The 17743-nt window shown below is 38.3% G+C and overlaps 1 protein-coding gene across 1 annotated transcript in view; it reads left to right on the forward strand.

Annotated features, from left to right (window-relative positions):
• The window catches only part of LOC122790011 (son of sevenless homolog 1-like), a gene marked incomplete at its 5' end in the record, with an annotated part of 1046520 nt that overhangs the window by 551444 nt on the left and 477333 nt on the right, over nt 1-17743 (forward strand). Inside the window, 1 exon segment of the mRNA XM_044057549.1 lies at nt 12760-12922. Within this exon segment, the coding sequence (XP_043913484.1) occupies nt 12760-12922 (163 nt within the window).

Consider the following 17743-nt stretch of genomic DNA (forward strand, 5'->3'; position numbering starts at 1 on the left):
ACTTTCCTCAGCTAGATAGCAAATGTTAGATGTGTGATGGAGAAGAAAGAGGATACGTGTTTTGGGAGTGTAATTAGTTGGCAGATTTAAAAAATTCCAAACAGTGTACTCCATCAGAAATATTGGGTGAGCAAATGGCTGGAAGGAAGGAAATGATTATTTTGCATCAAGATGCAGGATCTGAACTGCGTAAACATAATAAGGCCTTATTAAGTTTAATTCTCTTGGCTGACAAGAAAGCAATTACTAGAAAATAGAAATCAAAGTCTATACCACAACTGTATTTGAGGTATTGAATACTATAAAAAAGTTGAAAGAACTGGAAGAGGGATCTGTAGAAAATGGAAGTAGGAAATTACATAGAAGTAAATGAAATTGTGGGTGCAGTACGTGATAAATTTCTAAAGCTCATAGCTAGTTTGCCCCACACTCTTACTATTGATGGGGATGTCCACCCCGACCCTGGGGCACCATCCCCAGACAACACTAAGCCTAAATAGAGCCCCCCCCAACTCACTATTGACCTGCCACTTAAACATTAGAAGCATCAACAATAAGGTCCACAACCTCCATTCCCTCCTAACAACCTACTCCCCCTACATACCTTGACCGAAACATAGTTAAAAACCAACTACGCCAGATAATGAAATTCTACCTCCAGGGTATAATATGCTCATGCTAGATCGTACTACCAGGAAAGGGGGAGGGGTTGCTGTTCTCCATAAAACCACCCTAAATGTTACTCTAGACAGCCTTCAACCACCTATATTTAACGAAGCAGAAATTATGATTTCCAAACTACAAATAAATAAATAAAAACAAATGTATAAACATATAGTATGTGTCTAATTCCCCCAGATAATAACTCAGGGACCCTAGAAGACATCCTCTACTTGCTATCCAGTGCCTACCCCCAAGAGACTATTGTTCTAGGGGACCTCAATATAGATTGGAATACCTGCACTGCAGAGACCCCAACCACCCACGTAACCCTACACGGTTTTACACAAACTATAACCTCCCCTACTAGGATCAGCAACCCTAAAATAAAGAAAATATCCTAGACTGGGATACTAATTAATAGCACCCACCACATGTACAAATCAGGTACTCTCCCTGAAGATCCAAGTTATAATTTCTTAACGTATACTGTTAGGCATAAGTTGAATGTCTACATCTACCCACCTATAAAAGAATAAGAAATAAAAACTTCAACCTTAATAAATTCTTAGAAGAACTTAAATTATGCAATTGGTCAGTTCTAAAACAACTACCACTAGATGAGGTAGAAATGCACTTTAATAACATTCCTGGCCATCCTTGATAACCATGCACCTGCACACTGTATTAGAATTAAAACAAAAATTGCCCCCTGGCTCACTAAAGAAACCAAACTAAAGATCATCCAAAGAAATAATGCCTGGAACACCTGGCGCTCCTCTAAAGCCCCACAAGATCGACTCGGATTTCAACAATATAGGACTGATACAAAAAGAATCCATATTACTAGACAAAAAAACAATTTCTGCCATCTACAGCAGAAACACCACAACAAACCAAGAAGTTCTGGGCAGGTATCAACAAACTCCTCCACCCAGGGCAATCCACAACTCTAACCCCAACCCAAATATCGCCAGAGTCCATCGCCAACACCTTTAACAGTTTCTTTACAGAAACCATCCAGGCCCTTGCTAACAAACTTAAACCCACTTGTCCTAATACTGAAACCCCTAAACCTAGTGACAGTCTCTCCTTCAGCTTCCAGAAAGTTCTGACTTCAGTCATTAGAGCCCTAATTAAAAAACTCAAACCAACCACCCTTTCAGCTGACCTCCTCCCTGCAGACTACCTACAAAAAGCTGCTGATGTTATAGCATTCCCTGTCTTTATTTTGATAAACAGAACCATAACTGAAGCCTCTATACCCTCTGTCTGGAAAATATCACGTCATACCATTCCACAAATGAGGCAGCTCCATTGAGCTGTCAAACTATAGACCAGTAGCTGTCCTTTCCCCTTTAGCTAAAATTATGGAAAAGTGTATCCATAAACAACTACCTTATTCAACATAATTTTCTGGCCAACTCCCTGCATGGATTTTAAACCACAGCACAGTACCACCATAGCCTTCCTCTCCTTTTCTGATGTCATAAATTCCATCCGTAACAACAACAAACTATCTTCCGCCCTGCTTCTTGATCTTTCCAAGGCCTTTGACATGGTTAACCACCAGCTACTCTTACTTACTCTAAATAAAATATCCCTAAACAACCATGCCATACAATAGTTTCAATCTTATCTTAGTGGAAGACAGCAGGCTGTCCTTTGACAGGACAAACTCTCCACCCTTCTCCCCATTACCCTTGGTTTCCCTCAAGGCTCCATATTCTTTTCTCCTTCTTTATCAATGACCTCCACACTGTAATCCCAGATGCAACCTGTATACAATATGCCGATGACTCCACCATGATTTGCTCAGCCTCTACCCCTCCAGATCTCCTTAATTTAACCCAAAAAACCTTTAATACAGTGGAAAACTGGATCTCTAATCAACAGCTGATATTAAACCCTAATAAAGCTATTGCTTTTCTCCCCTATTCATCCTTTCAACTTTCGTTTACTATAACATCTAACAATGGGACCATAATCTCACCAGATATGTATACCAAACTCCTGGGTGTTATTATAGATAACAGCCTCAAATATAATATGCACGTAAACCAAACTATTAAAACCGTTAATAAAAAACTTGGCTCCCTATACAAAAACAAACATTTTCTCACCCTTCTAGCTAGGACTGCCATTGCCCGTACCCATCTGCTTTCAACTTTACTCTATGCCTCGCCAATACTCACTAACTTGAACAAAACTGATCATAGCAAACTCTCTAGCACAGGATCTGTGTACAGGACACACAATTGTCAAACCCTAAACCTCTTAGGATGCCTGGAACTCCCCAAGCTAATTCATTGTAGTCAACTTACTGTAGCATTCAAGGTTATTAACCATCCAGAAAAACACCCTCCCTTAAAAACATTATCCATCCCTACAAAAACACTAGGCCATTTCGTTCCAGTACAAAACTTTTGGTTCAGTCTATTAAAGCTAACAACCTATCTGGAGAATCTTTGTTTGCAAATTCAGTAGGCAAAACCTGGAATTTCCTCCCATCTGACCTTACTCTGAACCCCTCCCTTGTCAGTTCAGAAAAAAAAATCTAATCCAGTATTTTAAAACTCACTGGGTTATGTCCTTGCTCTAACCCTAACTAAAGCCTAATCTACTTCCATATCCCTACGATTTTTTTATTCACAGCAACTTATCTCTTACTCTAAAAGTTTTGAAAAGAAAATCTGTAACATCTCTGCAGATGCTCTGTATATAACTGTACATATAAATTTGATAAGAGAAACTGTAACATATTTGTATATATTTATAAATATAAACTGTATTCGTCATAGGCTTGAAATGTGAGACTGTAACTTGTATGCCTACTCTAAAATTGATATTAACATGCTAAAGAGCATGTTAAATCCTGTGTTCCCACTTTTCCTTATTGCTGTCTGTTTTTTCTGGTCTCTGTCCCCCTCCTAAATGAGAAAAACAGCTTGCATGCTTTCAGTAAGCATAAACTTTTAGCCCTAAGGAAAAAAATGCTCTGGCCACCTTTAAGTAAATTAAATTGTGCAATGTGCACTGTTGTATTAAATTCATTAAAGTAGTGGTGGCACAGTGGATAGTATTGTTGCCTCACTGTAAGAGGTTCTTCTGTTCAATTCCTGTCTCGGGTGCCATTTGTGCAGAGTCTACATGTCTTCACTGTGTTTGAATGATTTTCTCCAGGTGCATTAGGTGGACTGGACACACACTAATTTGGCCATAGGTATGACTGTATGTGTGAGTGATATGGAAGAACAACCTGGCAGGGCTTAAGCAACCAGACAGTATGAACCTTGACTCTGAAATGATTGTCACTGTTAAGTGGCAACCTGACCCACATGCTGAAATGGGAAAAAATGATTGTAGATAGGTAGTAATAAATGCATTAAAGTACCAAAGCTGCTGGGGAGGCAGTTTACTTGTAAGGTATTCATTTCCCACAGCTTTCATTTATTTTTTACTGAACTGCTTTGCAGTGTACCTTTAAATATTAATTACATTGTACCATGTGCAGATATATTCAGTAGACAGTGTTTCAAACTCTCATGAATAATTGCTTGCACCTTCAGGATTCCTGTTGCCCAGTTAGTAACAGGAAAAAAAACAGATATTCACTTTGCAGATACATGAAAGAATATTCATAAATTTCCAAAAAAGGGAACAGAATAACGACCACCAAGACTGGAAATAAAATGTCTTTTTATTAACTGGTAAATGCTTTTGTGCTATATGCACTTCTTCAGAACATACAAACTTACAAAAAACAACTTAAATAATCCACTAATTGCTAAAAACTCATTATCCATTAAACCATTAATTGATTAAAACATCAGTAGATCATTAAACTCCATGTCAACCTATACATTCCAATGACATAATTTGCGAGTTTTCAAAAGGGGTTTCAAGGAAACACTGTTAAAGGCGAAAGCCATTGTCTATCTGTAAGGTAATAATCCACCTTCTTTTTCTGTTCTATCACTCAGATGTCCACCTCTGATACTCTTACTAGTAAACTGCACCACCATAAACTCGTACATGCCCTGTATTTTTTTAATTTGTGTATTTAGTGCATTTGCACCTACATCCCTTTTTGTATCCCCTAGGTGCTCAAGAATCCTTTCTTTACAACTACGATTGTTTTTTCTAACATAGTTTGTATGGTCTGAAGAAGTGCATATAGCACAAAAGCGTTTACTCGTTAATAACATTTTATTTTGGTGGACGTTACTCTCTTCTGTTTTTTTCTCTTCTGCTGTGTGGATCGACCTTTGATTACTGTCTGTATTTTTACTTGGGCTTTATAAATTTCCCCCAGAACACGCAGTTCTGCCCTATCATGGTTACTTGCTTTCACTTGTAGACTTCTTGTCTCCTAGTGAAAATCTTAGTTAATGAAAAAAAAATAGCTAATGACTTTGCAAATACAAAAAAACTATCAATTTCCAAGCCTCTCATTTTCTTAAGCATACTTTCTTAAAAATACTTGTCTGTAGCTCAAACCAAGGACATTGATCTAGGTAACCACCTTTTTAAAAACAGGAAATTATTTTAATTCTGTATGTAACATGATCAGTATACTTTTACATCCCTTATCCCAGCAGCCCAAGATAACAATTTATCAACTTTAACTTGCCTTTATCCAGCTTTTGTTAACCTTGTTAAAGTGTAAAGCGCAGGATACTTTACAACTAAGAAAAAGCACTTTCTTGTAATATCTTTAACGTATGCAGCAGTCATAGATAACACTCCTCTTCTCACATTTAAAATATCCTGACTGAACACCGTACAAAACTGATTTACAATATAGTATGCAGTTTACATCATGCAATGTTCAGTCCCTTCAGTATCCATCTAAACATTAATGACCAGTGAGGCGTATGCTTTACAGGTCACCCACCAGTTTAACACAGTCAACAAAATTCCAGGCTTTCTGTGCCCCTTCTTGTAAAGTCACATTTCATATCTGTTCCTGCATGTATTGATGCTTTATATTATACAATGACTTCTCACTAGTATTCACAAACTTGCATGCTGATTGGTCAGCTGAACCACCAATACCCGTTGTAAATCAAGGGCATACCAATAGGAAAAAGTCCTGTTCCTTTTGCTGATTTACCATTCGGCATCCAGAGTTTTCAATTAGCATATGCTACGGAGGACAGAGCAGAATGCAAGAAAAAATCAGGTAACGTTCTACAATACTAAAGAAACAGAAGCATACCTGACTTTACCTTGTATTTATGTGCTGGCCCTACTTAAATCTCAGTTGACTGTCATACTTAATGAACTGTGCCTCTTTTTTTTTCTGCAGAATGTTCAGATTTTTGCCCCATAGTTTTCTTCTCTTTCTCATAAGTGATGTATTTTTCCTGGAAAATGACTAGGGATTTAAGTTATTAAATAATGGCAAACATTTGAGGTTTAGACTTTCATATCTTTCAGAAAATGAACACTAAAACAAAACCTCTCCTTCATGCAACTTTTAAGTTTATAAGAGCGGTAAAATCTGTCCCTTTTCTGGATCTTTGTTCCCCCATTATGTTTAACTTTATCCAGGTTTCTTGCATTAGGACTGCCAGGAACGAAAAAAAAAAATACAGCAGCGAAGATTCTGTTTTCTCCATTGCTTCTCTTGAACAGCACTGATGTACTGTGCATGCATGTAAATGTTAGTCCTGTACACATACACAGTACATCAGAAAACATAGAAAAATGTTAAACATCACAGAGGAGCACTATACAGCCATTATACAAAGATATTTAAGAAATGTAAGCATTTTCTTTCTTAAATAGTGTCATTGTATTGAGTCTATATTATATTTTCGAAAGCTGACAATATCGAAGCTGATATTGTCGACACAAGAATAGCGAAAGCAAAGAACATTGAACGTGTAAACGGAAATCTCCATAAGGGAAGATTTCAGTTTACTGCAATGTAGTGCAGTCTCAAAGTTGTTATATTTAAGTAGCGGGGGTCTGGGGGGGCTTGCCCCATGCTTAAACTCATTAGGGAACCTTTTTCTTTTTGTTGTTTTTATAAGTTCTATGTTTGAAGACATCAAGCATATGGTGTTCGAAGTTTTCAACCGTCGATCTTATAATATAGACCCCATTGTATTATAGCAGTAACCCAGTCATGAGCGTCTGTAATGCTGGATTTACCCATACCTAGTTGTAGGTTATTGCCATTCCATTTATTCACTAATTTCACAATGTTGTTTATCTTCATGAACCTCTCCATCTCCCAGCACCAGTCTCTCATTCAAGTCCAAGACACTCCTAACTGTCCTAACCAGTGCCTTTTTTTTTTTTTTGTCGCTCACTTGTCCCCAGTTTTTGATACTTTTCCCGTCTGCTGCAGTTTTGTCAGAAGTATCTCTTTCTGCTAGTATGGTTGCATTGTTACTAATATAGGTGCTGTGTGCTTTTTTTGTGTGGGTTTGGGCATACCCATGATAACCCCTCTCATTTAACACATCCTGTTGAGGAATACCAGTTCAGATGCTTATCTGTACTTTCATAAAATGAATGCAGTGTGTTCCTTCCAGTTTCTCTGGTATAACAGAAAATCTCAGGTTTTCTTTGTGTGCAGTCTTCTAACTCCACTTATTTGAAATGGCTCTTGAGACGCCTCATGCTCAGCCAGCCTTTGATTTTTGTAGTTTTATCAGAGTTCATCTGGAAAGTTAATTAAAACTGTTTGTTTTTTTCCAGCCTTTTATCTGACTTTATATATTCCTTCAGTGTTTTACTTATTTTAAACACTTCTGTGTGCATCTGATTTATTTTTTCTTCCTTCAGAATTACTGAAAGCTGTCTTCTGTGGCAAAGATAAAAAGTTGAGCTGTTTTTTACTGACCATCTGCAAGATTCTTCCCAACCAGAGTTTTTTTTCCTTCTCCTTTCTTGTTGATTTTCTCTTAGTTTCTCCAAAATTATTCTTTGCTTGCATCTAGGCTGTGTGGGAGCATGTTATCTCGTCAAAGATAGTTTCAGCGAATGCAAATAAAGTGAAAACGGTTCACTGAAACCACTTTTGCCAACAGTGAAAATTGCTTTTTATCCACAGGAGTTGGTATGTATAATTCTGCTTGGAGGAAGTGTGGTGTCCCACACAGGGGAGTGCAGGGGGGCTTGCCCCCCTGCAAAAAAAAAAATCTTAAATTGTTCACTGAAGGTGTTTAGTGATCTGCTTTCTTTTTTTTTTTTCCCTGCAGAAAGCTGTGTAATTGCTAACCAGGAACTAAATGATTATCTGTATTGCCCCCTCCCCCAAGTTTCAGTTTTTACTCTGAGTTCTGATCAACCTGTTCTGTGTGCAGCCATCTTGGAAGTCCCCACTTATAATTATCCATGGTCTTAGAATCTAGGTTACATTCATTGAATGTTTTGATGTTTTGTTGGTCTTTAGCTTCCTTTCAGTTTCTTGATGGAGCATTTTATATTACCATTGTGATGGGATGTTCTGGCCTTACATGATGTACTCAGTTTTTTTTTCCCTCTGTTGTATAATTTGTAAATGTCTCCTAGCCATCACAGTGGTTTGTTGTTGAATTTGCCGTTGGATTTGTTTCTTGTGGGGGACTACATTTAAACAAATGAGCTGAGAGATCCTTGGCTTAGGTGCCTCCATATTCTTAATCCACACTGGGGTTGACATGGATAAATGTAGAGACTTTGTCAAACAGTTGTGAAAAGGTTGCTCTTTTGGAGTCTCCAAAGAAAGTTATATTGGTTTCCACGGGAAGGGGGGATGGGGGGCAATGAATGTTTTCAAAGTAAAGGCAACTAGTTTGTTGTCGGACTTAATTAATCAGGAGCCAACCAGAGGCATGGAACATAGTGGGACTGAGTTTGTTCCAGCATATAATCTCCCCTGCTGTGACTTTACACAGTTCTGGGGAAGTCTTCTTAACCCAATCTAAGATGCTTTTTGAATAACTAGCATTAAAAGTGTAAATACTGCAGCCTACTGAGGATTGAAAAAGCATCTCTTACAGGGATATTTTCAAGGAGTGCCAGGAAGGTTTCATGATCCTGTGGGGGCTGTAGAAGGTAATTGGTACAAACTTTAAGTTAAAATTCTAAATTACCTAGTGTGAGCTGAAGCTAAATGAGCTTAATGGGGGGGGCATGGAGTTTCACTTTGAAAGGGATAAAATCCCACATGAGCACTGAGACACCTCCAGCATTACCAATAGGTTTTAATGCAAAATAGCCACAGAACCCTGACATGGAAGTGTGTGTGTGTGTGTGTGTGTGTGTGTGTGTGTGTGTGTGTGTGTGTGTGTGTGTGTGTGTGTGTGTGGTGGTGGGAGGGGGCTCTCATTACACTTGAACCATGTCATTGTGACTTCACAAATATAGACTTGTCATAGATGCGGACTTCTGGATTTAAGGAAGGCCACTTTTAAGTTGTCCAGTTTATTGAGTCATTTGTTAGTTAGGCTGATATGTTCATTATATGAATTATACCTAAAAAAGGCATGATGGGTGCTGCAAAAACTTTGGCAGAAGTTCTTCATAGGTTCATAGATTTATACTAGGCTGACCACTGGGGTCCTTTATAAGCCTAGCCATGCATCCGAAATGTATACCATGAGTTGTTGTGCCTTAGAAGTTATTTTAAATGGTGTATGTTAGTTACGGCATGATATAATGGCTGCTTCTGTCCATCAGAGATATTGGTGTCAGACTAGGGGTGAATTTCCAATTTATCACCCAATGGTCCAAGTTGTGCTTGAATACGGTTAGGGAAGGACTCTGCTAACCTGGATGGGAGCCTATTCCAGGGAATGGGGATTCTCTGAGAGACATAGCTGTCCCTCCAACTTGTCCTGTTTAAGTCACAAGCAAAGTTTAAACACTTAACTCTGGTAGTTATGGTGGTGGTTGTTTTGCAGATGTGCAAAAGGTCCATTACAGCGGGATCTAAGAATGCCTTGTATGTCAGATATAAATTGTAAGTCTGTAGGAAACTGTGTGTAGAAATAGGACTTTGAGGCAATCTCCATATGACATTGTGTTTACTCCCTGCATTCTTTTTGTGAGGAACCTCTGTTGGATGTTCCTGTTGTTGCATGTGCTTGGTCAGGTACATACTGAATGGGGCATTATACTCAATTATGGGTCTGATGAAGGCTGAGTGCAGTGGCATAAGTTAGTCTGAGTATGAGGTATGGGTTTTCCGGGACACAGGGTGACCTGTAGCTAGGATATGGTATCTTACTTTACTGTGTATGATTTGGATGTGTAGGAAATCCAGTGTGTCATCCTGTTTAACCAACCTCAGAGCATGCTTGTTATTGATGTACATCAAGACGCCTTATCCTTTATTCTCTGTCTGTGCAATAGCTCTTGTAAATTTGTGGAAGAAAGTAAAGCCTTGCACTGCCTGGGTACTATATGGCTTTAAACAATATTTCAGTAACTGCACAAATGTTTGCATTCACCATGATGAGGAGAGCTTGGAGGGAGTGAAGCTTCTTCTTTAGACTTCTGGCATTGAGCAGTAACACCTTTAAATTTCCTTGGGTAGATTTTGTGGTGTTGGAAGGTTTGTTAGTTTGGCATTGCATAAAGGCTCTATGACTGAGAACAGTGTTTTAGCCAGTATTCAAAAGCCTAGAGGGGCTGGGTGCAGACCATCCTTGGCAAAAAAATGTGATTTAACTATGTCTTCCCACAATGACAAATGTTATGTCCTCCAAGAGTGACACTAAAACTAAACAAGTTACTAAAGTCAGTCTTCATCTGCTGATATTGTAGCATAATTCTTGGTAAAGATAGAATGCTGCTTGGTATGTACCAGCTCAGAGAGCTCAATAATGTCTCTCTCCATACAGTCTAGGAAGCTACATCTGAGGTCATGTACACCTACATGGACTGTGACTACATTATGCTGGTACTCCATGTTCAGCCTGGTGAATGGGGGGTATCAGTATGTCGTACAATGGAGTCCCTTATGACTAGATTCCTGGGTAGTGTATTGGCTTGCCTTATTTTCTTGGTAGTTGAGGCTCCACTTGGTGTGGCTGTATTTGCAGAGTGTTAGATGTTGTTTCTGTTGCGTACTTTTGGGTTTGAACAGAAGTTGCTGAGCATCCTTCAGAAGCAACTAGGATTTTTGATGATTTCCTCTTAGGAAGACAACCCCCCCCCCCCCCCTCGAATGGCACCAGCCGTTTAGCCATTTGTTGAAAGCAGTAATCTTTTTCTTGAATCTTGGCACATTCCAGGAGAAGAGAGTTCACTTCTCAGAACCAGAGTTTTATCCTTGACTGAAGCATGCATAGTAAGTTCTAGCAAGTTTTCCTGGATTTATTTCATTGGCTTTTGTGACATATTGTTCACTCCAGCATAGACTGTGATAATTTTGGAGTCATACTTACTGAAGAAAGAGACCAGAGGTCCCTTGATATGTCAATTCTGGCTCTTGAGAGGCAGTTAATTGTAACAGCGTCCTTGTTCAGCGTAGTGAATGTGGAGTTGGTGTGACTAACAGTGGATTCAGCAGTTACAAGGATGTTTCTCAGAAACTGTTGTATTCTTATTAGGCACCATGGTGTTATGTTGGTGTTATGTCGATGAAGGGTGTATGTTGGGTAAGTATTAGTGGGGTTTCATTGCTGTCTGTCTTTAAGAGACAAATGATATAAAAATGTATGCGTTATAAAAGAAAAAGTTGCAGAATCATCACTTATATTTTTTTTGAATAGGGTAAAATGTTTGATTATGTACATAGATTATACTTAAAATATAGTTTTAGTTTGCAGACTTTTGACATTTTTTTGGGGGGGGTATTTTTTTTCCTTTTATGATGTAAAGAATGTTCTTCTGTTTAATATTGAAGTGTTACTTAAATGATATCAATCCCCTGCTTTTTGATGTGCTGTTGAATATTTTACCCCCACCTTAATATCCACCATACCAGGCAAGTGGCACTTTTGTTCATCTTGGAAGCATGTACCACTTATCTGTCCTGAACATATTTTACTTAGTTTTTTAAACTTTGTTTGCTGGTTTAATCCTGCTGGGTTGGTGGCCTCTTTTTGGAGAGACCCAAGGAAGTAGCCATTCAGACTTGGAGAAGTTTAGCCAGGGAACCAGGAAACTTCCCATAGTCTTTTCATCTTAGAATTGCATTTGTAATTTGGACTGTACACCTTTTGTTGACACAATAAGTATTGTATGCTGAATATAGACTATTCTTGAGGATTAGCCTTCCACAGTGAGATTCCAGGGATGGATGTGAGGTAAATGTAGTGACCTGCATTTGGTAGATAGGGGTGATTTTTTTTAATTGGTGCTAGTGCGGATTCCACAACTTCATTTATGGTCTGGAGCATGTACTGTTTGACATCAGTTTGTACCATTCAGCTCTCTGGATATAGGCAGTAGATGGAGGTGGTAAAGTGTAGTGGGTGGATTGAATTTTTTTTTCACTTTGATACGTTTCCACTTCATGACTCCAGTCTACAGAGCAGTTTTGCTACCAGTCAAAATGATAGCAGCAAAACTGTCATGCTAACTGATGTGTTGCAGTTATTGAACTTATGTGTAGTATACTCTTCAGTTACTATCTTCTATCTTCTACTTGTCTTTTATAACTTTTACAAATTACAGTAACCAAATTGTTGCTGGCAGCTAACCGTTTAATTGACTTTGGAACTCCATAATATTACTCGAGCAGAGTCCTGAACTGAAGCTGCAGTTACAAATTTACAGGTTTACAGTAGTGCTTAGCCAAACCTTGTTGCTGAATACTGCCCTTGTGAAACAATGACAAATGGAGGGCAGAAGATTGTTGTTTATACATATACACAAGTCAGCATAGATAAAAAATGCCATAATATTTTCTTCAGTGGACATTTGGGCTTACTTGTTCTTCAGAAATTCAGACATCGAATATGACATTTTCCAAATATATATTTAATCTTCAAAACATAGGAAGTATGAAACATTACTATCTATCAGCTTACATAATTCTGTATTTTTAACATTGTTAGAACAATGTACTTTTCTTCATATACAGTTTTTAAACAAGCCAAAGACCTTTGCAAAACTTAGTACAAATGATGTGTTTTCACATGTTTACAGATGTATTATAGAAACAGAAAACCTTGAGGAAAGGGTGGCAGTGGTAAGCCGAATTATTGAGATTCTGCAGGTTTTTCAAGAGCTAAACAACTTTAATGGCGTGCTGGAAGTGGTTAGTGCCATGAATTCATCACCTGTGTACAGGCTAGACCACACATTTGAGGTATGTTGAAAAGTAAAGGACATGTATAACTTAATTTTGCTGCTAATTATTTAAATTGGAATAGACCTGTATAGTCTATCACTTCTGCATGCATTATATAAATGCAGTCCTTTTGTTTTCTAAAATCTAGTGTTTATGTGCTTTGAATTTCACAGGTTTTACTTTGTTCTTGAACCTCATTAGACTTTTTAAAGACTTTATATGTGCTGTTTAAAGCTATTAGCTGTGCTGTAGATATTGAAAGTTGTAAGACTGGGGATCCGCCTTGATGGGTCCTATGGATGGGCTTATCCTTTTCTGTGACAGGCATGTAAACTGTACTACCACCAAATTGTTTGCCACAGATGGAGGCTGAAGTCTCACTGTCTTAACCTTTACCGGCAGTTAATATACAAGGGTTAGTTGGACTTCAGAGATTGTAGTAAATGCAGGCAACTTCCTTGGAAATTTGAGAAATAGTCCATGCCTGTCATGCCCAAGTTTTACACCATGCAGCTAAAGATCAGAGTTATAACTGCTGTCTCTGGGATTTCATCCACCTCTGTCTGAGCTCAGTGCTTTTCAGTGCACTCTTATCAACAGTAATTGAAACTTGACCAAGATTATTTTGTGTGCACACACTTAAAATATTTCCAGGAGGAGTTTTAATGGTATCTGTTTAATACTAGCACCACTTGACTTTAATGCTGCACAAGCTAGACGTGCTAGCATATCAGAAACACAGTTCCTTTTTACCCATAAAATAAGGCAAACGTTTAATATTTATATTGTTGCAGTAGTTTGAGTAGTAACTGTTCAAAAGATAAATGACAACATTCAGTGCCCTGTTCTAATACCTTTAAGTTATAAAGTGAAACATTTAAGACTGGATAATACAACTCTGAAACAAAATTAAAAATGTACTTTGTAAAATGTAGACAAGCAATTTTAAACTTACGCAAGGAACATACAAGGCAGACATGTTTAAACAGATGGATGGCATAAAACATTTCTTAGCTAGCATCTTATCCGGACCTGCCACTATTAATTGCTGAAGATATTGAATTCTGGCTGCTTCTGTCTCAGAAGTCCAAACAGTAGATGTATGGTTCCACAGGCAAAAAAAAAATGGAATCCTGTTGGAGCTTTGTTCAGAAATGCAGTCCACCTGCGTATTTCAGATTAAGGAAGTTTATGTAACCGACTAACCATTGTATTCTGTTGGGGAGAAAAGTATGACATTCATTCCTGTTTAGATTGAAAATTTTATAATGCTGTCCTCAAGAGTTTTTAGTCTTTGAGGAAGCAAGTGTCCAAGTAAGGTCATGCATGTAAGCACTGCAGATGTTTGCACAGTAATTTTGATGCATTTCCTCTTAAAATTTTACATTTCAGAGATTTTGTGTGTGTGTTTGGGTGTACAGTTTACACACGCACACACACACACACACATATATATATATATATATATATATATATATATATATATATATATATATATATATATATATATATATATATATATATATATATATATATATATATATATGGGTCCCCTTCAAAACATCTAAAACCCATAACATCTTCTAATTTCATAACATTGAGACCATTGGTTTATGGGTAGGTACTAGGCTATTGGCCCTAAAGCCTATATAAGCTAGCCAAAGGGTACCCTGGCTTTCGCCACCCAAGAAAATTATTTTCCTGTGCCACTGTCGAGCAGAGCCGCAAGTGATCCCCGGGGTGAGTCATCCAGATTTTCTTGGAGTGCTAATGAGCGTTGTTTGATATAGATAGGTAGCTTGTTCCAGAGTATGGGAAGTCTCTGGGACAGGAATCTATCCCTCCAGCATGTTCTGTTTATTGTGGTGACAAGGTTTAGGCCCCTGGAGTGTGTAGCTTGGAGGGATTGGGATTTCTTTAAGTGGAGCATGTCCAAAAGCTCTGGGTTTGACATAGCTTTGTGTGTTAGGCAGAGATCGCCTCTGAGCAGGCGGTATGCGACAGAGTAAAGCTGCAGTTTTTTGAGACTGTCTGCGTAGGGCATCTGTTTGAGGCCAGTAATCCTCTTTGTGAGGTATTTCTGCGGCCTTTCCAGTTGTAGATGTCTTGGGAGGTACATACTAAAAGCGGTGTTTTGCTCTATAATGGATCAGTTGAGTGACGAGTAGAGGGGAACATGACCTCTTTTTTTCTGGATGAGAAACCTTTTGTGATGTGTGCCGCATAGAAGGATTTCCTGACTACTGTGGCTATGTGATTATCAAAGGAGAGACTACTGTCCACCTGTGTCCCAAGGTCTCTTATCACACTTTAGGTGTTAAGTAGACTACTGCGTATGTGGTAGTTCATGGGTACAGAGTTTTTACTAAAAGGGATGACAATGCACTTTTGACATTGAACTTGAGGCCATGGCTTTGGCACCAGACATCTATCTCAGTGAGGCCTTTTTGTAGGATGTCCACATCTTTTGGAGTTTTGATTATGGCTCCTAGTTTGCAGTCATCTGCGAACTTCGTTAGCCAAAGACCTTCTGTGTTAGCCTGTACTTCAGAGAAGTAGATAAACAGGAGAGGACCCAGGACTGAACACAGTGGTACTCCACTTGTCACTAGTCAGAAGTTGGATTTCGAGTCTGCTACTTTCACAGTGTGGGTTCTGTCAGTGAGCCAGTTGGCAACCCATCTTGTGACATAGGGATTTATACCTAGTTTAGTGAGTTTATCTATAATTCCAGAGTGGGGGATGGTGTTGAAAGCTAGGGCGAGATCTAGATAGGCTGTGTGAACCACCTTACCCTCATCTACGGCTTTGGTGACTGCTTCAAAGAAGTCTATCAGGTTTAGGAGACATGATATGCTTTTTACAAACCCGAACTGGGTAGGGTCCTGAGTTTGGAGATTACCAATGTCATTGTTTATAAGTTCCACGATGATACGTTCCATAGCCTTGCAGACCAGGCTCGTCAGGCTAATGGGGTGGTAGTTTCCGGTAATTACCAGAACATCTAAAACCCATAACATTGAATTTTATAACATCTAACACTACAAATCACATGAAAATATCCCCTCCACATGTAACGACACCAGACTACCAAACACACTTTTTACTACATTTCTACAGGGGAACTTGATATAGTGGGGTTAGGAATTTAACTTTTTCCCACTGTAGTGCGATCATGGAGTTGGTATTTTTAATTTACTGAGGGTGTGGAGTGCAGGGGGGTTTGTCCCCCTGCAGAAACGTAGTAAAAAGTGTTTGGTGTCATTATATGTGGAGGGAATGTTATTTTCTTCTGATTTGTAGTGTTAGATGTCATGAAATTCAATGTTATGGGTTTTAGATGTTTTTGGGTTTAGATGTTCTGGTCTCAGTGTTATGAAATTAGATGTTATGGGTTTTAAATATTTTGAAGTAGACCCATATATATATATATATATATATATATATATATCTAAAGATGTATATATATATATATATATATATATATACATTCATTTCCATTTTGTACAGGTTATACATTTTACCTTTACAGGATTTACAACCACAGGTCTTATGAAAAAAAAAATTGTAGTTGTATTTACTTAAGCTTAATGCAACTTTTTTTTTTTTACATTGTCCTCAAGTCAGCAAATTTGTATCTTTTTTTTTTTTGTAAGTTCTGTACTCAAGAAGGGATGCTCACCTATGATGATTCTAACGTGTAATGACTTGCTTTAGCTTCTTAAGTGTGGTTCTCTGAAACTTATCCAGATGCAAAGGATGGTTGAATGATGCTCCCCAGAAGATGGTGGGAGGGCTGTATTACTGCCCAGCAGATATGCCACAGTTTCTGATCCTGAGACCTCACTTTGAATATTGTATGGAATATTTATTTGTCTTTGTTTACCAGGAAGGTCCGACTGAGTACTACCCATTTTCATCTGAGGCCTGGGGAGAAAATCTCCATTTGTTTACATTGCATTGTATTTTCAGTTAATCACAGAGTACTTACATTCCTATTTATATTTATATACATACAGTAGTTATATTTATACATTGTAAAATTTTAGAGAGATAGATGTTACTAAAGAGCCCATGTGCAACTTAGTGTATTGTACAGGCAGTGGTTATGTATAAAAATTGCTCTGTCATTTCACTGAGAGGTTGAGTATTCTGTTTAAGGAGAATATTTTGAGAGTATTGTACAGTGAGCACAAAGTGTTAACCTGGTGATGAGCATGTCCAGGACCAGGCTTGGTTAAGATGTTGCTTAAGCATTCGTTTAAAACTATTGAGTTTGTTGGAGAGATATTCTTCATGTTTCACTGTTGCAGTTATCACATTTGGGTTAGGTAGCCCTCAGCCACTGAATACCAGAGTCTTGGATTCCTGCGTTGGATGCTGTCTCTTCCATGACGTCAGGGGTATAAAACATGCAGCTGACACCATTACATCAGTCTTTCTTGCGGTGTGGTGCCTGAAGCAGAAGCAGTTCACAAGTGCCGGTTGGCCAACTCCTGAAATTTTCATTTTCAAGTTTCAGAACCGAAGTCTTCAAAAAGATAAGTACCCCATTGGGGATCTTTTTTCTTGCTCCAACTGATGTCAGTAAAAGTTAGCAATCGTCTTACCTGTGGAAAGCAAATACCTCATAAAGATTTCCATTCCTACTGCATTCCTTGCTTAGGCCCAGACCACGACATCCCACGTCGTTTTTTTGCCTTGTTCATCGTCTGTCTATCTTTGCAGAAAATTATTTTGGTACTCGATATCCGTACTCCGAAATGATTTCATTAAGCCATCCGACTACTGATCTTCCGAAAAATGTAAGGATAAAGACAGACCGCATATGTCCAAAAC

Source organism: Protopterus annectens, chromosome 1.part2 (assembly GCF_019279795.1).
Source record: "Protopterus annectens isolate FY-2018-M chromosome 1.part2, PAN1.0, whole genome shotgun sequence".
NCBI lineage: Eukaryota > Metazoa > Chordata > Ceratodontiformes > Protopteridae > Protopterus > Protopterus annectens.